Here is a 25,317-nt window from a genome sequence, read left to right as displayed (position 1 = left end):
TAATTATGTTGATATGGGTTAAAAATGTTTGTCAATGTTTCTGTAAATATTGTATTTATTGTCAAATGATTTTTTTTCTTTTTACTTTATTTAAGGTTAAAACTATTTATGAAATAAAAAATAAATTTACGCATGTGGAAAGTAATTTAGGAGATGTGAATTTTAGTATATTTGAGTAATTAAAAAAAGGGTTTTTTCAAAAAAAAAATTAGTGAAATAACTAATAAAAAAGTTTATATAGTATTGTTTCATAGAATGAGAAAAAATGTTATTTTTTTAGAATTTTTAAATTTTTTAATATATATATGTATAGTAAATATTGGTGTGTTATAAGGGTATATATGTAAATATAGTTGTGTGAGGGACATATAAGTAATATTGTTCAGGGTTATATTTGTCTTTCTTGACACTCTAGAATGCTCTATGTACAAATTTACATATATACGCCTAAAAAAATACATAATTACGTGTACATTGGATTTATTTGCTCAAAATATTAGTTTCCATTTGATATCTTTTTGAAAAAATATATATATATATATATATATAGTTTTATATTTTTTGAAAAATTATATTTTATTTCCTTGAGAGAATGAAGACAAAAATGAGGGGTAAACTGAATATCCCAAAATTATATGGTCAAGGGTATTAATTTGGGGCATATACGTAAATTCAAATAAACTCTCTAGAATATTCTTGGGTTTCAAAAAGCTGAACAAAGGCTCCTAACTATCATGAGTGAACCAGAGTTAATTTTTAACTAGTCTTTGGTTTCCATTTTGGTTCTTTTTAAGTTTCAAATTAGTTCAAAACTTTTTATTTTAATTTTCATGTGTTATTTGGTTTTGTACATTTGTTTGAAATATTTTGTAAAAAACTACTTTTATAAAGTTTTTACTATGTTTGGTTGGGATAAGTAGTAAGTACTGTTCTTAAAAGCACAACTAGCAATTTCTTTTATAAAATTTGAATTTTTTTAAAGTGAACATATTTAATTATTCATTTTAAATATTAATGTTGATAAATATTTATTATTTTTTTAAAAAAATAATTTTTAATGAAAGTATTTAGTTTTTATTAGAATTAATTAATTTGATTTTTAGTTACAACAATAATAACCAATGTTATCATAACCGATGGTCCAATTAATTGAACCAGTGAACTAATATTAGAATTGGTATGGTTCTCTAATTAGACCAAAATTACAATTGACCTAGTAAAAAAATAATGTGAATAGATAGTTTTTAAGTGAGCGGACTGGTTTAAATAAACAAGAATATTATATTAAATTAAATTATTTAAAGTATTTAAATTGAACATATATTGATCTAATTGACCTTGTGATTAAACAAATAACCCAATGGCCTAATGACATGACACTTTTACTAGTTTAATAGATCCTCTGCTTTTGATACATAAACTTTTTCGTTTATATGTAGCTCTATCAGGGCTAAAAAAATTAGATAAACCAAAGCTCTGCTATATCATCAAAGGGAGTTTGTGCTAGATATTTTTTAGGTTTAATTTTCTCTCATCTACAACCTTTCACCGTAAGAACCTTCATTTTTTTATGAGACATTTGACAGGTCACCCTCATTCAATTTGTCAACAATAGTTGCTACTTCTGATATATTTTGAATAACTCCATTATTTTAATTAATCAACTTGAAAATGTTGTTGTTTTTTGTTTTTTTACTATTTAACACTCTCACAAGTTATTCGTGGGTATTCTATAATCACATAAAACTCTAAAATAGATGGTATTTAACCTCTCCATTTTTTTAACTTGCTTTTAATTCTATTGGTGTATTTTCTAGAGGTTTCTTTTTTCTCTGGAATTACAGAGGCTATATAAAAAAAAAATTTACTTTTACTAATCTCAGTATCTTCCATCCTAATTTTTTCCTTTGCTTTAGCATTGGAATTACATTTTAAATATTTTAATTTTATTCAGAGTGTTTCTCCATGACTCTAGTTTCAAGTTAACACCTTTCTAAATTTCATCAACTAAAACCACGTTATTGGGAAAAAGCATGCAACATGAGTTATCTTGAATATGCTTAATTAGTTAAAAATGATCTGATATTACAATTAAGCAGCATCTTTCACTTTGTAATTTTATCAATATTTAAAATATATAAAATATACATAATATATACAACATAAATCTATTATTGCAATAAAAAAGGATTCTGATATGATATCATGTCTAAAATTTTCTGAAAAATTTAAATTATACAACAACTTTTGTATGATTCTGATTAAATTTTGAATTAATTAATATGATTTAAAACATTAAATTTTAATTATTAATGAGATAGTTGACTTTCGGAGTATGAGAGCATTTTCTTTCATTTTAGTAAATATCATATATTGAGGGGTCTTTCACAAATTTTATCTTAACTAATAATATCATATGTTTAAGGGGTCGTTGATTTGTGGTAATATAAAAAGATCACTATGTGTTACGTGGAAAATTATTATCACATTTAGTATTTAACCGGTGGTAATCTAGATGATAATATCAAATTACCAAACTGAAAACATTATAAAAAAAAATTGATAATCCTATTACCATCAAATTTGATGTCTATCTTAAATTACTAAATATGTGTGGTAATCTCATAATTTTTTCGGGTAAATATATCTTTTTTTATTTTTTTAAATAATTTTAAAAGAACACATGGTGCAAAAAAATAAATAAATAAAATAAAAATTATCTCCTTCCTCTCTCATGCTGGGGTTTGAAGATAGATGAAAACACACACACCATTAAACTAGGGTTTCTTCTTTCCCTCTTCTAAGTCTTGATTCAAGCATGGAAAATACCCCATGTCTCACAAATCAAAAACCAACAAAAATAAAAAGAAAAAAAAGGGATTTTCAATAATAATCACAGCTCCCACGCATCAAAAAGTCATGAGAAATCAAACTCCCACATTTTCAATGAGAAAATGAAGCCGGGTGATGGGTCGCTCATATCTTGTCAAGGAGGATATTTTGGAATTTTTTATATTTTACTTAATAAACTATCCTCGGCAATGAGAGTTCTCAACTATATATAGTTATATTAAATTATTACAATATTTTCAATCATATACGTCATTACCTCTAACCAAGCGGACCCTAAGTTATGTTGCTTATAATTGAAAACCATGCAACTAAAACATTTTGATTTATTAAATTTATTTATTTTACCAATGATCACTTGGCGTGGTACTAAATTTTTTACGTAAAGTTTTCATTTCGGAGGGATCCTGAGATTGAAACCTACGCAAGGCGTTATTAAGCTTACGAGTGAGCTCCACATATATTTGACTTAAATTTTAAATGGGAGTACTTATTGCGTAGTGTAAAAAAAAAAATATATTATTATTTATTTTGAGATTCTTTATAAAAAAAACACAAAACAAAACAAAGCGCAAAAAAGAATTATTACTAAATATATATTATTTAAAAGTTTATATGCAAATATGTTACATGCGTCTATTTGAAAATATTTTATAAAGATATAAACACCTCAAAATGAAAGACTAGCATTTTACTAAGGGCTTGTTTGGATTAGTTTTTGGAAAACCCGGAAGTGTTTTTTTATAAATTAAGTACTAGATTCAAAAAATTGTTTGTATTAGCTTTTCTGCAAAAGCAGAAGCAGTAAAAAAACTATCATAACCAGCTTATAAAAAAAAAGCTGTTTTTTAGCTTATTTTACTGTTTCTGCTCCTACAAAAAAACTAATACAAACACAAAATATAAAAAAAATGCTTAACTTACTCTGGAGAAACACTTTTTTTCCAGAAGCACTTCTACTAAATTTTTTTTTAAAAAAAAAAATTTTTTTGAGAAGCTAATCCAACCAAGGCCTAAATATTGATAAATAAAGTTTACTTGAAAATATCTCACCAAATATTATGATAATTTAATATTTTTTTAAAGAATGAGACAAGCACATATTGATATATATATATATATATAATTAGGAGTTACACACAAATAATAACAAAGGTTTGCCCTTACGCCATCATCGAACCAAATCCAGAGTTTAAATTGTAAACCTGTATTTATAATCAATGACCTGTTACCATTATGGTAGGATGCATCCCTCGGAAACAATAGTACTGTCGCAAATCAATAAATATTTTAACTAATTACTAATATGCAAATATCACACAAAGAAGGGCTTACATGAAAATATGTTACAAAAAAATAACATATGGGTTTACGTAAAACACACCAAAACCAAAGTTTGGCTATTTACTAAATACTGACAAATTAAAGGCTTATTTGCAAATATCTCACTCAGATAACGTGATAACTAAAAAAATTTAAAACTAATTATTAGATAGCGATATTTATACGGGTTTAATTGCAAAATATTACAAAAAATCAAAGAGAGGACTTTTCCTAAATATTTATAATTTAAGGGGTTATTTTCAAATATGTCACGAAAGATAAGGCTTTGGTCTCCGTCTTCACTCCTCTCGCTTGCTCATCAATGGCGGCACACTTGGCTCCGTCTCCTCCTCCTCCTCTCTTCTCCCATGCTTCTCCGATTTCTCGTAGAGCAATGGTGACTGCTAGGTTCTCCTGCTGCTCTGATTGGTCACGCCACAAACGCCATTCTCTCCGCCGTGGCGCTTCGAGCCGGGAAAACTTAGACGAGGTTTTCCCGAACAAGGAGAGATGTTGGATTTTTCTTGTTTCTTTTCTTTGGTTTGTGGGAGAAAAATTTGGTTTTTTTGTATTTTTGATTTGGATTGATGGCAGATTGAAGCTGTGTCGCAGAAGAGGTTTTCTGGGAGAGGGAGGGATGATGGCGCTGCGTTTAAGTCTCTTGGGACGCAGAAGAAGGACCTGGGGTCTTGTTTATGATCTGAAGGAACCTCAGGTGTGATTTGGTTTTCTCTTTTCTTCTGAATTTTAGTGCATTGATGATTGATGTTGGAGTTGTGTGTTTGAGAAATGGTTTCTGAGAAAGTAAAGTAGCTGTTGTTTTAGGGTTGTGTAAATACGATTAGCTGATTGTTGAATAGAATAATTGATACTGATCACAAAGACTTTGGCTTTTTCTAGTTTCGCATTGTTTTGATTAATGGTTACTGAAGGTTGTTGCATGTCAGGTCAATGATATAGGAGATATTCAAGATGCAGCTTTTCTGAATGCTGTTGTGAAGGTATCTCTTGGAATTTCAAATGGTTGATGCTTAAATAGTTTGTTATTCGGGGCAAGACAACTTGGTGGTGTATTTTATTATATTCAATATAACTAGAGTTTGTTATTTTGATCAGAATCACCAGTTTACTTTATATTTGCAAGAAACAACCTCTCCCTTCACCTTATTAAGAATTTTTTTGGCCCTTCTTATGTGATAAGAAATTCTAGAGCTTTTGGAATTTAAAATTTTACTATTAATGTATTTGTTGTTTTGAAAATTTCTGAATCGCATTATGTTTGTGGTTTGAATTTCTTCTACTTTTAAATGAAATCCAGTGCTGTAAAATTGGCTTGTGTGGCCTGTTTTACATAATTAGCTAATGTAACATTTTAGTTGAGACATTGCTGGCAATGTAAACCATGTCATTGGCTAAATGCTATACCCACACTAATTGTGGATTTTACTTTAAAGTAATTGTACTAGTATGAACCATAATGCAAATATATTGTTCTTCTAACCTGATGGTCTCATTCACATCATTAATTGCAATAAACTATGATGTGCTATTTTAATTCTTAATGCGAACAAGAATCAATCTTGACTTGTGTACTTCTTATTCTTTTTGTCTTTCTGTAGGTTTATTGTACACATACTCCCCCTGATTACTCACTTCCTTGGCAAAAGCAACGGCAATTTACAAGTACTGGAAGGCATGTCTTGGTTGTTATAACTAATATTGATGTCTATCTTGCTCTTCATGCAGTTCAATTTTGTTAGTTGTTTAAATTCCATTATTCTTTAGTTGTTCTTGGATCAATTTGTATGTTACATTTAGATTAATAGTTTTGACTAATAACGAGGTCCTAGATCCCACATTAACTATATCATCAGTGCCTTAGTTTATTGGTTTAGTTGATTTTACGAAATGGCTTCTTGCTACTGCTTTTGTTGGCTTATTGACAATGTATAGTGTTAATCATTGACTGCAATAGCTTTTAATTTTGTTTCACATTTATCAAATTTTCATTTATTTCTCAGAAGTTTTATGAGAAATCCCATACAAGGGTATGGACTAGTTAATGTAATACTTAAACTATTGGGTATTCCATAAGTAGATACATGACCCTTATCATTACTATATCTTATGGTTTTTGAAGTGCTTTTAGAAATCAGGCTTTGACAGAACAAATAAACTACTTCCCCTTGCTAAAACAATGAATGAGTGACATGGGTGGCTCATTAGATTTTTTTTCGCAAGAAAATATTTATCTTGTTGGTTGTATGAGAACTTCGCTCTATCCATGTAACTGAGGCAGATTTCTTTTTTTCCTTTTTGGATGTCCTTTTTGTTAACAATATTTTTTTTTTCAGAAGTTTCTTGATTCAATGTAATGAGTTCTCAAATATTGCTATGTCAGTGTCTTTGTACTAGTTCTGAACTGATTTCTTGGATTTGCAGTGCTTTCATGATTGGTGATGGAAAGCTTTTGACAAATGCTCATTGTGTTGACCATGATACTCAGGTATTAGTCAAATTTAGAATGCATGAGATAACTTGTTTATTATAACTTTATGATGAAAATCTTGATTTGTACGAAGTGCAAGGCTATCCAATTATCAATTGCCATTTTTCATAGAGATTGTTTCTCTGAAATTATGCATTTGTTTTGATGAATATTTTTATCCCTTCAGCCATATTTGATGAATTTTACGCCTGTTCCATATGAAAGAAACTCATATATGTATATACCATATTTGATAATATAGGATGGCAAGGAAATATAGCAGGAATTGGTATGTTCAATATAGTATAAAAATCCAGGATACAAAGCAAAGGTGTTTAGTCTTGATAAAAGAGATGCAATTTCTAATGCACGAAAATGTGAATGAGAAAAAGATGCTAGCTAAGGGGGTTGGAGGACAATGTATTTTAATCTTTTCTTACCATGAAGCATTATTGTGAATCAGAACATCATTTTATCTATGTCTCACATTGAATTCCTGCTTAATCTTGTAGTTTTCTCTGCTTGTTTAACTCACAAATGCATCACTTATCTGTGAAATTTGAAGGCTTAATTAATAGTTATCATGCTATCATGTTATGGCACTCCATGTGGACACATGGACTCATTTGACTTAATGACAATTGCGTTATCCCTTTTTTTGGTAATGAACTAGTTCTAGCACACAGTAGGTTTGTTCTTGTGCTTTATCATACAATAGAAGGAAATTCTTTAGTTTAATTTCTTCTACAAGTATCCTGCCTTGGTGAATACAGGTCAAAGTGAAGAGAAGGGGAGATGACACCAAGTTTGTAGCCAAGGTATTCTTTTTTTCTTTAATTGGAGAAAAAAAATTGTTTTTTTGAAATTACCTTGTCCTCTATATATTCTAATAAAATTCCACAACCAACATAAAAGGATTTAGTGAGTTGTACTATTCATATAAAGCTGTATCTAGCTACCCAAGTTTCTAATTTAAAACCCTATTCAAAATATTAAATTTAAATTTATTATTTATGATATTGACTTTCATACCTATTTTACTCATATTATTATGGATGCTATTTTTTTTAATTTCATTTTTTGAAATTCATGTTTAAACAAAAGATTCAAAACAATATGTTTTCAACCTGATTAGTTTTTGAAGTTTTCAATTATGATCTCTTGCTCTTATTGAAGTATGATAGCCAATGATTATCATGATTGACCATAGGAATTTATTGTTTCTTCAATAATATGTTATTCATAACAATTCTAGCCAACCTTATGATTTGGAAATTGTTCCAGTTTATATAATGCTTTCATGATGATAAAAATAGTAGAACTGGTTTCATGTTTGCCTTTTTGTAATTATCTTTTTTTTTGTCTTCAATTGTTCAGGCTTGCCTCTAGCTAGTTGGGGACATTTGCTGTTCTTTTATATTCCCTAAATAATGATGGCTTTTCACAAATCTATTTTAGATTTATTCTTATAAAAGGTTGATTTTGTGCGAAATAGTTGGAAGATATCACCTAACAAGCTTCATCAATAATCTGATTGACAGGTTTTGGCTAGAGGAATAGAATGTGATATTGCATTGCTCTCAGTGGAAAGCGAAGAATTTTGGATAGGAGCTGAACCACTTCGTTTTGGACGCCTGCCTTGCCTTCAAGTAAATGGCCATTTAACTTCCTCAGTGACTTATTTTCTGCATAGTTTTTTTTATTAAGACTTTGATACAAAGTAGAAGATTGTGTGATTCTTTCTACTGTTAGTATATTCAATTTTGACTAGGACTTGCTGCTTGCACATTGAAAAAAATCTTGCATTCCGAAGGTCTTTCGAATAAATATTTGTGATGCAAGCATTTTTGATGAATAAATAAGGGTATTTATAAAATCATGTGATTCATATATAATAAAAACCATATGATTGTTCTTATGTTCTCACTCATGATTCAACAGGTTGATGAAATTCATAACACTGCCCATGAGTTGTTCCAATGGCTGAGATATTAAAAATAATTATAATAAAAAAATAGATCTTGATAATTTTTTTTTGACTTGGATTGGTATCTTTAGAAAACGTTATCAGTTCTACAAAGTAAAGCCTGGAAAGCAGAAGGATGACTTTGATTCTTCAAGCAGAGCTGGCCTTTAGCCTTTAGCTGATGGTGACATCATAAACCAATAATTTGCATAAAGTCAAACCCTGCTTCTGTATTTTTTGGGGAAAGGAAAATGCTAATGGTTTGCGTGAGGAAATTTGATCTCCCATTGGCCCAACCAACCTTCTTGGTCTTGTTTGAGCCTAAAATCACCTCTGGATATCATTTTCAAAATTCAGAACTTCTATAGGTTTGCAGCTCATTTCCTAACTTCTAATGATAGGCCTTTTTTTATGTATGTGTGTGTGTGTGTGTGGCCACCTGTGCACATGCATATGTGTGTTTTTTCTTTGTGAGAATGCTAACTAAAAAATATTGGCTATATAAATTTGGGGCATCAATATTTAATTAGAGTACATGTCACTGTCTCAGTGTCTCCTATATTATGACAAAATTTAAATAATTTGAAATATAGAAAACAAATAAAGAAGAAAGAACATCATAATTTATTTATTCTTTACTCTACTTGATATATACAGCATAAACACAAACTAATAAATCAAATTAAATCTAGATAGGATAATATTCTAACATAATATAAAATCTAAAGTAAAATAAATAATCAGATAATTAATATATCATTTTTAACAATTGATTTGAATCTGTTAATTTCTTTGGAATAAGTAGAAACTCAAACTCCAAGTTAAACAATTTTGTTGGTACCTTGCAGGATGCTGTAACTGTAGTTGGTTACCCACTTGGCGGGGATACTATATCTGTTACTAAGGGTGTTGTTTCGCGAATTGAGGTTTGGTTTGTTAACCATAGCCATTTGCATTTAAAAACGTCTGAACTAAACAATGCTCTTATTGATCTCAAGTTGCTGGCATGATCTAATCTCAGATAACAGTTGTTAGCTTACTGCTGATGTATATCTTACTTTTCAGGTTACTTCATATGCTCATGGAGCCTCTGATCTGCTTGGCATTCAAATAGATGCAGCAATAAATCCTGGTTACTGGTTCTTTTCTTTTATTTTCTCTCTTAAGATTTATTGCTTTCAAGACCTTGTAATTCTGATTTAGCTGTGCCTTATGTAATTAGTCATTCCTATGGTGCTTCATTTTATGTTTCTTTCAGGAAATAGCGGCGGTCCGGCCTTTAATGACCAAGGAGAGTGCATAGGAGTTGCATTTCAGGTAGATTCTAATCTGCAATAGCATGCCCGAAGATGCTAGATTTTTTAGAATCTGGCTTTCTTAAATTTAAGATTGTTGCATTGAATTAATGCTTGATTTATACAAGTCACATATGCCTCAGAGAATCACATTGATACAATTATTCGTCTGTGCACTATAATACAATTGATTTCAGTTGAATGTTTACTAGGGGCTTGATTTCATTGTCACTTGCTTCTTTATCCTTTGTTACAGTTTTATGGTAGTGTCAGATATTTCTTTCACTAGCATCTTAAATTCTTTATAGTTCCTCGATAGTTGGTAAGCCTTCACTTCTCCATTTCTTCCTTTCTACAAATCCTATTGCTTCTGAAATTTACTGCATTTATTCTTTGTTTGATATTTTGCTTAACCATTCCTTGCAGTTTCGTAAATAGTCGATAACTTGCCTTGTCGAAAGTTATACAGTATCTACTGCATGCTCTGTTATTTTTAATTTACTGTTTCACTTTATTTGTTTCTTATTAGATGCTTCATTTAGGTATACAGATCGGAAGATGCTGAGAATATAGGATATGTAATTCCCACTACAGTTGTGTCCCATTTCTTAAATGATTATGAAAGAAATGGGAAATATACTGGTAAGCAAAATAATTAGTATTGTAACTCTAATTTAATGTTAAATTTGAGTGTCACGGTTATGCCATAATTACTTTAAAGCATACTAAGGATAATATTAAAACAAGAAATCGTGTTTGACCCAAGTATTTTGTATAACCATAATTCCTAGCACATATATATATACATATATTCTGACATTGTTATTTCCTGCTTGTGTAAATCTCAGGGTTTCCTTCCCTAGGGGTATTGCTTCAGAAATTAGAGAATCCGGCATTACGCTCTTGCCTGAAGGTTCCCTCCAATGAGGTATGGTTTATGCTGCTAATAGAAATTGTCTTACAATAAGCTATTATTTACAGATTTTTATAGCTAAAATTCTAGAACATTTGCCAGTGCTTTCCAGGAAATTAATCTTTGTAATTTCTTTGTGCTCTTGTGGGAGTGAGATTATAAAACGGGGCCTTCCTGTTCAGCATGTTACTTTTCTTTACATGAATGGTGTAATTAAAGTAGTCAATTTTGTACCCAGTGTTTTTTATGAGCTAATTCTGTCTCATTGAAACACATGCTCTGGCATGCTTACACTCTATTATCTGCTTTTGAATGAAGGGTGTTTTGGTACGAAGAGTGGAGCCTACTTCAGCAGCCAGTAAAGTTTTGAAGAAGGTATTAGATTGCTACCCCTTTTCATCCTTATTTGTTAGTGTTACTAATATTGATGCTGGCAATTTCTTATTAACCAGAAGCAGCTTTTTGGTGCATGAGTAATTGTGATTGCTTTAAACCCATTTGATATTATTTTCGGATTTCACTTTAAGAATAACAGAATACTTTGCAAAGTGTCTTTTTTTCCACAATTTTTTTTAATGTTATAAAAATGTCATTTCAGGATAGCTGAATGACAAAGCGGATGTAATCATTTTTTGAAATGTATATAATTCTTTGAGGTGATGTATTTTCAGGGGGATGTCATCGTTAGCTTTGATGGTGTTCATGTAGGGTGTGAAGGAACTGTTCCATTTCGATCCACGGAGCGGATTGCTTTCCGCTATCTTATTAGTCAGAAGTAATGCATCAACTTTCCTGCTGTTATTCAATTTCATATGCCAGCACTCAGTTTTTCATTGTTATATTGTTAAAATCTCATTCTTATTTCATTCCTTTTCGCCCTATCATAATTTGATTCACTAAAATTTCTAATTTCTCGAGTTTTATTTGGCATTCTTGTGAGGGTGTAGTATAAGCTCAGGGACATTTTATTATTCATGTCATCAGGTTCTCTGGTGATGTTGCAGAGCTTGGGATTGTCCGAGAAGGAACATATATGAAAGTTCCGGTCACGTTACATCCACGTGTGCATTTAGTGAGAAATTAGCACCTTGTCTTCGACCGCTGACACTTCTTTAACATGAATTATAATGCATCAAATTCTCTCGCAGGTGCCATTTCATATTGAAGGTGGGCAGCCGTCATATTTGATTATCGCCGGTCTTGTGTTTACGCCACTCTCTGAACCCTTGATAGAGTAAGTTCATTTAATTTGCTGAACTTAAACATTTAGTTTTTGCTCGAAAAATGACAAATCTTTTTCATTTCTTTGCTATATGTGTCAGAGAGGAATGCGAAGATTCATTGGGGGTATGTTTATAGAATTCAACTGGTTTAATTTGGCTCTGTTTCTGAAAATGAACTACATATGAACTAATGTGTCGTCATTTATTGTAGCTAAAATTACTGGCAAAGGCTCGTTACTCTTTAGCAAGATTCAAAGGAGAACAAATTGTGATCCTCTCACAGGTACCGCCTAATAAAAAACCGCTACTCGGAAAATCATCTGTTTTCTTTTACCAAAGTCTTCGTATTTTGGTCTTTCAGATCTGAAAATTTTATTCTACTTTCAAATGAACATGCTAAGCATCATGAAATCAACAATATTTTTTACTAAATTCAAATTGAACTTTCTTGGTACTTTACATTTGATATATCTCAAACTTCAGGTCTTAGCAAATGATGCAAATATCGGATACGAAGAAATGGCCAATCAGCAGGTACTTTCCGCTCCTGTCTTTTCCAAAAATCTGTTCATTCAGACTGAAAAAATCAAATCAATTCAACATTAATTTTCAGGTTCTAAAGTTAAATGGAACTCAAATAAGAAACATCAGACATCTTGCTCATCTTGTGGACTGTAAGTACAACAATCAAACATTAACATTACCATTTCCGAATCAACCTGATCTCTTATGTTCCGGCTTTCGACTTGTAAATAGCTTGCAAAGACAAATACTTGATATTCGAGTTCGAAGACAATTTCCTCGTGGTTTTGGATCGGGCGGTGGCCACCGCAGCCTCACCGTGCATTCTCAAGGATTATGGAATTCCATGTGAAAGATCATCTGATTTGTCTGAGCCATACATCGACGACAAATCAGAAGATAAACAAGCAGTGAATGAGGAAATTCGGTGATAGCCCTGTTTCGAACATAGAAATCGGCTTCGATGGTCTTTTATGGGCATGATAAATTTCTCGAGAGTGTGATGAAGTTTTTCGCCGATGCTTTAATGAGAGCTTAAGCTCATGAGTATTTTCTTTTGCCAATTCTGTGTTTGTACTATAATTATTTGCTTCATCTTTTTTGAAATTTGGTTCCATCACGTTGTATCAATAGAGAGATTACTTGATTTTCATTCTTTTATGCAATGCATTTTCAGCTTTTGTTATTCAATAGTTACATAAAATAAGTTCTTGTTTGCGATTAAAAAAAAATATTAATTTCTGAAAGTTGTGAACATTTTAGAATGAACAATAAAAGAGGCTATAGCCGTTATACAGAGAGAGTCCGTCCTTAAATTAATATTCTTTAGAAATGTTTAATCATAACTGTTGAATTATCATTTAATAGTTTTTTATTTATATAAATATTATATATTTTTTATTATTTATAAATACTGTGAGACATTGTAAAAACAATATTTTGATGATATTTACGATGATCGTAGTTGTTGGATGACGTGAATGTTTTTAGATTTAAAATCTAGGAACACCTTTTATATATATATATGACAATTTTTTAAAAAAAATTTAGAATTAATTATATAAAAAATGAAAAAAAAAAAATGTAAAGTGATGAGAGGACAATCTCACTAATGAATAATCTTTTTTTTAATCAATAAATTTTCAGATTTTTCCTAAACACTCATTTTTAAATCTTTAGAAAACAATGATAAAGTCACAAGCTTTTGTTGATGAAAAGCAAGCAATCATAGAGTGAATAATAGGAATGCTTTTCCCAACAAACCAATCAGAGCAAACCTACAAAGTAGCCATGCATTATTATTGGCTTATAAAAAGATTCCATCTAATTAGTTCTTTATTATTATCATCATCTTCATCATACATAGTTCTTTTTTTAAATCAACATTACATTATTCACTACAATATTTAACCAAACCATTTCATCATTATTTTCAATTTCATTAATTAATCTAATATTTTCCTAAAATTCATAAATTACATAAAATATGAAATTAAAAATTTAGTTTTTCCCAATTCTATTAATTTCACCATACACAAATAGCTCTTTAAATTAAATTTTTTAAATAATTATGCAACGTTATTTTTTTCACAAATATCAACAAATCATATGTCGAGAGATATACATAAATTTGACCCCTAATTTTCACCTAGACGCAAGAGATCCAAGTGTCCATAGACTATAATAATTATTAAAATTTATTATAAATAATTATTTTAACAAGAAATAATGCAAACAAACTAATAATTACACAAACTCTAAAATCCAAATAATTTAAAAAAAAAAATCAAAATAAAAAGAAATGAAACATACCTAACACAACAAGTAAAATAAAACAAAGATCAGACCGGTGTAAACTTAGTAGTGATTTTTCAGTTGAAGCAGTAGATGAGAGACCAGAAGGAGCAAAAGCAAACTCAGGCCCGGAAACATCCGGGTCAGGCGGGCTTGGTGTTGAAGGAATGGTTGGCAATGCATTGTCCGGTGTGGCCCGGCCCGGTGTTGGAAACTCCGGCATCATCTCCGGTGACAATGCCGGCAAAGAAGAAGAAGAAGAGGGAGTGGGAAAGGTTGGAAGAAAAGATGGTGAAGTGGAAATATAATAACACAAAGTGGTTGTGATGAAATTTGAGAGGAGAAATGAAGTTATTATCATGAATATTGGTAAGAGTTTGTAGGAACAAATCATTTTTGGGTGGAGTGTGTTTTGTGTTGTGATGTGTGAGTGAGGAAAGGTTTTAAAAGAAGTGATGAGAAGGATTAGGATTTTTTTTTAAAATTTTTTTAAAAATGGTGTTTTATGAGTGATATTATTGGATCCTTGATTGATGGCTGAAATTGAGGAGTGTGTGTGTGTGAATATATAATAATAATAATAATAATAATAATAATTTTTTATTATTATTATTAGGTTTAGGTTTTGTCTTTATTGGAAGGGATTGTTCAAAGTTGAGGATGACTGTTAACTAATTTGCAAAAGAAAAAAAAAGTTTAGTGAGGTTTAAGATAAATAAGAATTATGCTTAATTTGTTATTGGGTAGCTTTGTTTGTACTTTGTACAATTATTCATTGGTTGAGAAATAATTAGTGCTTTTCTCATACACACAAACACACCTTTTATAAAGTTTATAATTATGGAATTTTGTTAAATTTTATTTTAAGAAATTTACTTATCACATAGATATAGTCACATAATAACCATATATATATATATATATATATAAAAGACCCATCATCTAAATACGTCTTAAATTTCACACTAATCATTAGATCATCAAATGGCTAAAATCTATTTAGAAAATAATATTATACAGTATCAAAAAGTGTTACATAGTGATATACAGTAATTATGTAAAATAACGATGTTTAATGATCATGTATAGTAACTCTATACAATATCTATATAGATAACATCTATTGAATCATCATTCAACGACTATAAACAAACATCCATAATAAACAGTAATCTATGTATAATTTAACCCTTAGATCAAAAGCCAACAGTCTAGATCATTCTTCTATAGTTTTACTATATTTATAAATAGTATTACACTAAAAAAATATTATGCACAGCTTTTAATTTAAACCGGACATTGTTATCGCAATAGTGACTACTTTTAGATCAAAAGCCAACGGTTTTGATCATTCTTCCATAGTTTTATTATACTTATAAATAATAACACAGTAAAAAAAATATGATGCACAATATCGTAATCACAACAAGTTCAATTTCATTTCTACTAGACCAACAAAGCGCCTCGGATTGGGTTGATGCACATATTTCTCTCTCTCTCTCTCTCTCTCTCTCTCTCTCCCTTCCTTTTCAAAATCAGACAAAAACATCCCAGCATATAACCATAAATATTTGTATTAACAATAAATGTATGAGGGTAAAATGGTCTTTTCACACAAAAAATATAATAAATATGTGCATACCATATGCATGCATACATCTATACATACATAAATACATCATGCATGTATATATGCCAATTTCCTATATGAATTTTGTCTTTTAAGTCGCACTACTTTAAATTGAACGAGATATAACAAAAACCAATAAGATTTTAATCCCATACTGCAAATTCAATCTCAGAAATCCCAAAATAATAAAAACAAAAAACAAAAACAAAAAAAACCTAAAAAAGTTTTGCAGCATAAACTAGCATTTTCCACTTCAGGAAATACACTAACAACAGAAAAGAAAACTGATGGAGTACTAGAACTTTAAAGACCAAAATGTGTGCTACAAATCATTAAGCTGCTTCAATTGTTTACGTTGGCTTTTGCTGCGACGAGATCCTCGATCAGATCGGCAGCATCCTGCACGGTCTCGATGGCCTGCGCGCTGCTTTCCTCCACGCTGATGTCGAAGGTTTCCTCCAGGTTCATCACAATCTCAACCTGCAACAAGAAACAATCATACACAACCAAAATCATACAATTGAAGCAACGAGATTTATACTTTGTCGAAGGCAATCATGGCTTCAGAAAGAGACGCTTGCTTACCGTATCAAGAGAGTCAGCTCCGAGTGCGGTGAACTTAGTTTCACCATTAATTTCAGTGCCCTCGACAACTGCCAGTTGCTTTCTCACTATATCGCAGACCTTTGCCACTGTCTCTGGTTTCGCCTGTTTATTAAGACGGATAGCGTTACATCACCAATAAAAACGTTTAAGCACATAATTGAGATCAAAAGGTAAAGACAATTAAATTATTAACAGGGGAACCATATTTATCGCCTTCTTATGGAGAAAGGAAGATGTTCCCTCAAAGTGTAAAGGCACTTACAACGAACATACTAAGTATATAACAAGAAGATGCAGAACCTATGTTCGAGTTTCTTGAATAGGGTCAAAATGCTAGTAAGAGCAGTGACAGTAAAAAGAGCTTCCCAACCCTTTCATTTCAATTCATCATTTCAGTGCATCGATTAATAATTGTGCGACTACCACCTCCACCACGGGATCTATTCATTCACCTCTTTTAACAAAACAGAATTGTGCATATGCCTGCTCCCTTACGAACTTGGAGACTAAGAAAAAAGGTTGCAAACTTAAAACTCATATATGAGTATATTAAACTACAAAGAAGTTAAGCAAAAACTGCTAGCTTAATATATTATTGAGATACTACACAGCGGCAACTGCAAAATTAAATACAGATGCAGTTATCTACATGTATGAGAAGACAGACAGGAGAAGGGATACAAGAGTGGAAGCCAAAAGGTGGTAACCAGAGCTAAGCAAGGAGAAGATCACATCCAGTCATGACAGAATTTTGTACACCTAAAACCCAAGAATGTTTTTCAGAGCCATTTTATTACATTAGACATAAACAAAGTTCAAGTGTTACTGAATCTCTCCAAAATATGGCCGAAGCACAAGTAGAAAAAAAGAAAAAAAAGAACTCTCTAATATATCTTGCTATCTTTAACCAGAAAGGTATATGTCACAATCCTTTGAATACTTGTCTCCATGTGCGACACACAAACACCCACATCAAGCTAAAATCTATTACACAATACCAATTCAATATGGCAAGCAAGCTTCCATTCTAGGAACATACATTTGATTATTTTAATTTACTGATTCCAGTGACATGCGTTATCACAAACAAGTACCAGATTAGAAATTCATACCGCACATGAAACCGTAAGGCGCGCTGGGGCAAAGTTTCTCCTCTTTCCAGAAAAGGAAACTGATTTCAAAGGAAAGATCCCATTAGCTCCCTGCACATAAAGTCAAGCATAAGAAAAATAGACTTTATTTGGATAAACCATCAACATACCACTGCATTCAGATACAACAGTGGAAATACTTGGCAAGAATCCAAATTTCATAATTCACAAAGCACCACAATCTACCCAACAACATAAAATACTTAGATTAGTTCTAGTTGTGTTGCTCAATTGATCTGAAATGAAAAGTTGTAGATGGTGAACCCAAGCTTGACTAAGAGCACACATGGCATAAAAATCCAACATTTAATTCAAACCAGATGATACCAAAACCTTGCATTTGAGAAGCTATTAAATTTCATCAATGTTATTAACATCAAGAGAAGTGAAAATCCATCTGAGAATAGAGATCTGAAAAATCCCATGATCTCAGACGCCGAAACAACAGTATCAAAATCCACAAAGTCGAAAAAAGCTCCTTTCCCACAGCTTTATCTTCCAATTTAATTCACAATGAATGAACACAAAAGAATCCCAGATCGAACAAAAACTAACGATTTCCAACAGATCAGGTCGCTAAACAACCCTAAAAATCCAAAAAAAGGCACAACCTTTAAGAATCCAGTGAGTCAAAACTAAAAAAAATGGATCGAATCACCACAAACAAAACCAATCACAGCTGGAAAACCCTTAATCAGAACATTCGGAAAAAAAATGGAGATCGGATAAAAAAGAAGACGAAATCAGAGGAGATCTACACCTGGCCCTTAAGGGAAACCCTCGGGGAAGCTGAGATCGAGATCGCCTTTGCTGAGATCGAAGCCATGGATCCAAAAGCAAGGTCGAAACCTCCGAAAACGAAGAGCACGAAGCGCGTGGGCAGAGAGAGAGAGAGAGAGAGAAAAGCAAAGCTTTCAACTTTTAAAGAGGTGATGGTGTTGTACTATTCTCTCGAGTGAAGACTAACTAACCTAGTCATGGACATGTGGCTCATAGCGAAACCACACAAAGGTATGTTGGAAGTACATGGAACCAATAAAAACTTGCCACGTAGATAGTTCAGATTAACGAGTTCTCTAACAGAGGAGGAGAGTATGCTTAAATGGTCCAACTCCGCATCGTTTGCATCGAGTGCCCACCGGAGGACACGTGATGTTTAGATGTAAAATGACAAAAATGCACCCCATCCTTTTTTTTAATTAATATTTTTATAAAAAATAAAATTAGAAAATTAGAAACCTTATTTATAATTTCTAAATATTTAAATATTGTAATTCTAAAAATGAAAAATAAATAAATAACTCGTGCGGTTAAGGATTTGATTCCCATAGATCAGTGTCTGTTCACATTGTAAAAAGCACACAATATTTAACTGGTTACTGATATTTTGATGGTAAAAAGATAATAATAAAATAAGTTTGTTTTGATAAAAAAAAATATATTAAAAATATTATTCAATTAAAGAATTATAAATAAATATAATTACGAGAGAAAACTGCAAAGGATCAGATTTATTTATTTTATCTAATATAAATATAAAAGTTACATTAAGTTTGGGGCTATTTTGGACATTTCGAACATAGTTACCCATTGAAAAAGAAATGTCTTCATATTTAATTATAATTCAGGCGGTTAAATAGAAAGACATGTCACGTGAAACACACATGTACGTTATTATATATATTATTAAAATATTATTAGAATATTATTTTATTATATAAATATTAATATATATTATATATATATATATATAATAAATTGCATGTGAAACTAAATTTTTATTTATGTAACAGAAAGAAGAATTATTTAATATTAACAGTGTAATTAATAATTCTACATCTGTTAATAAATTTAGAATTGAATGTATATAAAAAAAATCTAATAAAAAAAATTAAAATAAAATAAGGCATATTTAGAATATGTTCTAAAATTTCTGAGAAAAAATAAAGTATTACAAAAAAATAAGTATTACAAGGTAAATGTTAATATACTCAAATATTAATAAAAAAATTCCATAAATCAAACAAGAAATATCAAAGCACAAAGCTCTCTGTGTTTATCATCAGACAAATCAGTGGGATGATATATTTTCACATAATTCAAAGGCTAATAAAATTTACAAATATTACACACATAAAATAAAAAGATAATACACTGCACACAACTTATGTTAGTCCTACATACAACACAAAACCATCAAATGGTACTGAAAAATTCAAAGATCACACACACACAACATACACACACTTTTTATTCTCTTGAACTGTGTCTGATTTGTTCTTGTTTTTCCGGCAATGAAGTGTTTTTCGATCTGAGTATCGGCATTTCTATGAATGATCATGTTGATCTGTTGGTGAGGTAGGAAGTACAGAAACAAAGCCTCGGCCGCCAAACACAGGACGCATGAAGGCATCGTCGAATTTTCGCCAGTAGTAATGAACTGTGTGACTTGGTTTGCTTAGAAGCATCCTAAGGCTCGTCGGCCGGGTGATGTTTTGGCCTCGGACCTCAACTTCAGAATCTTGCTCATTTCCAAGGAGTGGTTGCAGGAAAAATTTCGAACTTGACGGCTCTAACGATAGGCAGTCACCATGTTTTTGGCTTGAAGGCAATAAAAGCCTTATCAAAGGCTTGGTCATCAAACCAAATATCTGAAAAATAGAAGCTTATAATTTCATGTGCAAGTAATTCAGAAGAATATTTCCATTATGAATCATGCTTTAATTCATGCGAGATGTGATATGGGTAGTTATACTGATTTATTCGGAAGAATTAAGTAGTTTGTTTGTCTAATAATATCCTCGCAGAAAAGGTAGCCACTAGTTATATAGATCGATACAAGAATAGTTAATGGAAAAAAATCCACTCATTATGCTATTGAAAAGTTGGTGAATGTAGAGATTGAGAAAACATGCATTTCTTGAGGTTCTTTTAGATATCATACCGTTGTGCTAACTAGCACGACGGTGATGGTACTGGTGATCATGATAGCATTGCCGGGTAGTTGAGTGTGACCGGATCTTGTGAACTGTAGGCATAACGTTAGAATTTATTTGTCAAGAATTAAAAAGATGGCATGCAATGGACAAGTATCAAATGGAATAAAAAGAACAAACAGCCTTTTTCAATACCTAGAGATGTTCAAGGTTTTGAATTTTACCTGATTATAAGCAAGTGCCATTGACACAGCACCTCTCATCAGGCCTGCCCACCAAATTGTAACCTGTTTATCAAATCATAGGAATTATTATGCAAATCAAATGAATTAAGAGAAGAAGAAACAATGAAACACCAACTTGTTGATTGAAGGAGATTTTTTCATCAGGGGACTTCTTGGTTAAGTTGGAGAGAAAAGAAAGTGGGAAAACAAAAGCAGCTCTTCCGGCCAAAACCAATCCTAGCAGAATTGAGCTCACACCAATTGATTTTCCAGGACTGCAGAGGAGAACAAACCAATGTTGATCGGCATAAGAATAAAGAATTATGAAAAAAATTACCAAGACTCCAAGTTTACAATTCAGATCTCAACTTCTAGACTGGTGTCTATCACAGTTTTTTCATGTTTATTAGGACAAGCAAACAGGTTTGCCTTAAATGGATTTCATCATAACATAATTGAAGTCAACTTTCCACCACTCTGAGATTTCTGTTTTCTCCAATTCTCACAAATTAAATTTTCATGAAATATCAATGGTAGAGAAGAAGTGACCTATGACACAATCAATTCATGATGCCATTTAAATGCGCACAGTTATAATTTCCATTTGTGTGGACCTCATGCATTCATAGTGGCCGGTTTGAGGGTAAATATAATGGAATTTATTTATTTATTCTGTTCACCATCTGTAGTTTCTTTAACAAAGATCTCTCAAAAACTAACCCATTTTAGCACGTTAGCTTCGCCGATGAGCATAGGTTATCATGGGTTGAAATAAATGCAAAACACTGCAGCAATCATCTTTATTATTGACAATGAAAATCAAAAGGAAAATAAATTGATAACCATGATGCACATGATTTCAAACAGAAATATGAATTATCTTACCTGTTACTGACAAATGTCCACTTTTCGATGTCTAATGCATCCATGCCAACATAAAGGAAGATAAAAATCTCAGCTACAAACGATAGCGTAGCAAAAGCATGCCTGCAACATAAAGCAGGAAATACATGATTTCGTATTGATAGAACCAGATTTACCAGAGGAAAATTGGTAAAATCATGAGAAGTCTGAATTAAGACCAGATGGCAATTGAACATACTTGGTAGTAACTCTAGAACTCTCTGTTACATTATGCCAGGTATAGTGCGACATTACTATTCCACAGAAGAATACTGTGAGTATGCTGCTCAGGTTTAAAAACTGCAATACAAATTATAAACATAAAAGATATGAACATATTATGTGTAGAAAATATTCAGGACCATTTATTATTAAGAAAGAACAGACAATACAAATCTATTTGATGAATTAGAAAAAATTCTCACTTCAGCCAGCATATACGAAAGGTAGGCTAGGAGCATCATCAGTGCAACTTCTCGATCAGTTGAATGCCTAGAATACAGAAGACAATAATGTTATATTGAACAGTTGAAGGGAAATGAAAATTATTCTTGTAGAGAACATATGAAATTGTAAATAAAAAGGCAACAGAACCAGTTCAACATTTCAACAATCATTAGTAGCATGCGAACGTTTTCTGTTCATAACAGAATTCAAAAAAAGACATCAACATAATTAAGTTTATTGTGGTAAAAAAAGACCTCCCAAAATACAATTTTTTGATGATATATGCACTAAACAATCCAGCCTGAAAAGAGAGAATGAACACAAGTTAGAAAGAGGGACCAAAGGACATCACATCTGTGAGAAAAACAGGTGAATCAAAGGGAAAGAAATTTTCTTAAGTAGTGACAGCTCGAGGGGAGGAAGCTTACAAAAGCTCCAAGCGCAGTGCTGGTGAGAAACAGATAAAAGAAGTTTGCAAAAAAGCGCAAGACAACAACCACATCAATGTGTTCTTGGCCATAGTTCTGGATCGCATTGAAAAGAACTACTGATGTGGCATCATTAACAACACCTTCACCGAAAACCAAGCTATAAAGCAGGGGTATTTCATCCTGATTAAGCACCTACTTTGCAAGAAAACAATCGACAATCAAAACGAATTGCATTTAAAGGGAAAAGTGAGTATTTGCACTACTGGGCAACAATAATATAGAACCTGCAAGGTGCAAACAGAGTCTGTTGCAGACAATATCGCTCCAATTGCTGTAAAAATGAATTACTAAGAACAACTGAGAGTAAAATTAAGGGTTAAAAAAAATGAAGATTTAGAAAATACAGAAGCATGAAAACAGTCATTACCTAAATAATCTCCAATATCCAATAGACCTATATCAATTCTTCTAATCAAACCCAAGGCACCTGTAAGAAGTATTACCATCAAAATGATGGGAAAGTAAAGACATTGGAAATTACAAAAAATAGAAATAAAAATATTAAACCAGTTATATCATAACAAAATCTTGAACAACATCAAACATTAAGCAAAAGATAGGTGATGCAAAGGACACCTGAACAAACATTAAAAACCTAGCTTCCAGATGGACCATATAAGATTTAAATTTAATAATACTCCTGGCAAACATACTAAGTCATTAATCATAAATTCTACATACAAGTATAATAGTGTAAGACATAGAATGACTATTTAATGATTTTTAATCTAATTTTTTCAAAAGCAGAAGCTTCAACTTTGCAATAAAGGACAAAATTTACAGCACAGAGATGATGATCTTAGAACTATAACTGTTGCTCATCCAATTCAACTCATGTTTTTCTTTTACTCAAGTAAAACCAAATCAAGATCATACCAAGTGAGATTATGAAAAAGGAGATCAAAGTCCCAATTGCACCAAAGAGCATAATCGTCATGAAATTGCGGAAAAATTGTTTCTTTTTCACTTGGAACCTGGATAATAAAGAAGAAAAGAAATTGCCATATTTCATCCAAACCTCAAATGCCAAGAATTTATAAACTTGCAACAAAATCAACAAAATCAATAATCTTGTCCATAAATACGGATCATTTAATATTCATTAATTTCAAAATTAATTCAATGATACTTCCCTGTTCTTAAACAAAATCAAATAGACAAAAACTCACCCAGCATTAAATATAATCGGCGGAAGTAGATATATAAAGAAAAGCTCCTCGCTGAACACCAGAACACGAGAGCTCCTCCCTTTGGTCGTAAAGAGAAAAACACCTCCAGTACAAAGCCCCTACGCACAAAACAACCAGAATATCAATCCAAAACAAAGAAACAAAAACCCTTACCAACACGAAACCCCTCCAAACAACTCACAATCGCAAGCGCAGTGATCGACTCATTCATCCACCGGCTCTCCTCGAGCAAATGCCCGATGACGATGCACGCGCAGAGCAGCGCCACAAACAACGTGATTGACACCACCGACGCATGCTCGGACGGCGAGACAACAACAAAATCCATAAAGCAACAAACTTTCGCACTTCTCTCGCCGGAAAAAAGAAACCAAAAACCACTATACCTCAACGGATCATGCTCCGATGGGTCTAGGGCTTGAGATTTGGGGAGAGAACAAGAGGAATGAGGATTTAAAGGTGGTTTCTTGGATGCTCTTCGGGGATTTGAGAGCGAAATGAGAGAAATTTTTGGGGGGGTTTTGTAGGGAAGTGAAGAGAATGAAGTAGATCTCTTTCCCTCCAAGGTAACGACACTGTTGTTCAAGTGAAACGCGTTTCCCTAATTGACGGTTTTGGTTATGAGTTTAGGTGAAACGCGTTCTCTTGTGGACATTTGTTCATTGAACAGTTGGAAATGCGTTTCCCAAGCATAACTTAGGATTCCTCATGATTTTGTAATATTTTTTTTTTTTATTTTGGTTTGTTTTATTTTGTAATATATATGTATATATAAACGTGATGAGCAGAAAATAAATATGCTACCGGTGGTCCAGTAGACTCACTGAAGAAATAGTTTTAAATTTCAATTTTGTACTTTTTTTATTTTTTTATTTTACTTTATATATATATAAATTTGATAGGTAGAAAATAAATACGCTACCGGTGGTCCAATAAACTCGCTAAATAAATGATTTTAAATTTAAATATTTATATCTGTAAAAAAAAATTCAGTAAAAAAATGGTAGATTTTTTCTAATGAAATGTAGACAAATCACGTTAAAAACTTACATAATTAGTGGACACAAATAATTTACGTAAAAGATTCAGTGCCAATAGACTAAGAGATTATTAATAATTATATTCTTTTTATAAGACTTTTAATACCTTATTTGAATTGGTTTATCTGGTGTGATATAAAAACATAATAAAATAAACATGCTTAGGTGAAATTTTTAATTTTCATTAAAATATATATTTTCATTTCAATTTTTTTAATGTATATTTAAATATGTCAATAATTTTTTCCCAATTAAATTTTTTTTCATCTATAAAGATAGAGGTTGATAATAGATTGTTACAAACTCATCCATGCCGATTACCAAA

General features: G+C 31.5%; 3 protein-coding genes across 3 annotated transcripts; 1 reads left to right on the top strand and 2 right to left on the bottom strand.

The window, feature by feature from the left end:
• The first annotated feature begins 4,491 nt into the window (after nt 1-4,491).
• LOC120263776 (protease Do-like 2, chloroplastic) lies at nt 4,492-13,265 on the top strand. Its single transcript, XM_039271753.1, is given in 21 exon segments — nt 4,492-4,888; nt 5,121-5,174; nt 5,793-5,866; nt 6,616-6,679; nt 7,435-7,479; nt 8,203-8,310; nt 9,476-9,553; nt 9,693-9,759; nt 9,886-9,944; nt 10,465-10,564; nt 10,771-10,850; nt 11,154-11,210; nt 11,507-11,610; nt 11,820-11,907; nt 11,984-12,069; nt 12,158-12,182; nt 12,270-12,341; nt 12,542-12,592; nt 12,672-12,732; nt 12,815-13,005; nt 13,007-13,265. Coding segments are annotated over 21 exon segments (1,914 nt in total). The 5' UTR covers nt 4,492-4,495; the 3' UTR covers nt 13,064-13,265.
• Nucleotides 13,266-16,127: 2,862 nt separating this feature from the next.
• On the bottom strand, nt 16,128-18,676 carry LOC120263405 (acyl carrier protein 3, chloroplastic-like). The gene is made up of 4 exons (XM_039271291.1): nt 18,522-18,676; nt 17,723-17,812; nt 16,590-16,712; nt 16,128-16,484 (listed from the first exon to the last, which is right to left on the bottom strand). The coding sequence occupies exons 1-4, from the start codon at nt 18,585-18,587 to the stop codon at nt 16,347-16,349; spliced, it is 417 nt and encodes a 138-aa protein (XP_039127225.1). The 5' UTR covers nt 18,588-18,676; the 3' UTR covers nt 16,128-16,346.
• A 1,332-nt stretch (nt 18,677-20,008) lies between these two features.
• On the bottom strand, nt 20,009-24,471 carry LOC120263404 (sodium/hydrogen exchanger 2-like). The gene is made up of 14 exons (XM_039271290.1): nt 24,134-24,471; nt 23,932-24,050; nt 23,639-23,736; nt 23,130-23,189; nt 22,987-23,033; nt 22,700-22,894; nt 22,526-22,572; nt 22,250-22,316; nt 22,024-22,124; nt 21,807-21,908; nt 21,058-21,196; nt 20,922-20,984; nt 20,706-20,789; nt 20,009-20,412 (listed from the first exon to the last, which is right to left on the bottom strand). The coding sequence occupies exons 1-14, from the start codon at nt 24,278-24,280 to the stop codon at nt 20,089-20,091; spliced, it is 1,593 nt and encodes a 530-aa protein (XP_039127224.1). The 5' UTR covers nt 24,281-24,471; the 3' UTR covers nt 20,009-20,088.
• Between the last annotated feature and the right edge of the window lie 846 nt (nt 24,472-25,317).

This window comes from Dioscorea cayenensis, chromosome 6, assembly GCF_009730915.1.
Source record: "Dioscorea cayenensis subsp. rotundata cultivar TDr96_F1 chromosome 6, TDr96_F1_v2_PseudoChromosome.rev07_lg8_w22 25.fasta, whole genome shotgun sequence".
Lineage (NCBI taxonomy): Eukaryota > Viridiplantae > Streptophyta > Magnoliopsida > Dioscoreales > Dioscoreaceae > Dioscorea > Dioscorea cayenensis.
This window is presented reverse-complemented; position numbering and strand designations above follow the sequence as displayed.

Excerpts from the sequence above, each read along its gene's own strand:
- LOC120263405 (XM_039271291.1), bottom strand. The coding sequence starts at position 18,587 with ATGGCTTCGATCTCAGCAAAGGCGATCTCGATCTCAGCTTCCCCGAGG. Across the intron at positions 17,813-18,521 it reads GGGTTTCCCTTAAGGGCCAG|GGAGCTAATGGGATCTTTCC; the intron begins GTGTAGATCTCC and ends CTTTATGTGCAG. Across the intron at positions 16,713-17,722 it reads GCCTTACGGTTTCATGTGCG|GCGAAACCAGAGACAGTGGC; the intron begins GTATGAATTTCT and ends CTTAATAAACAG.
- LOC120263404 (XM_039271290.1), bottom strand. The coding sequence starts at position 24,280 with ATGGATTTTGTTGTTGTCTCGCCGTCCGAGCATGCGTCGGTGGTGTCA. Across the intron at positions 22,895-22,986 it reads ACTCTGTTTGCACCTTGCAG|GTGCTTAATCAGGATGAAAT; the intron begins GTTCTATATTAT and ends CTTGCAAAGTAG. Across the intron at positions 21,197-21,806 it reads TGGACATTTGTCAGTAACAG|TCCTGGAAAATCAATTGGTG; the intron begins GTAAGATAATTC and ends TCTCCTCTGCAG.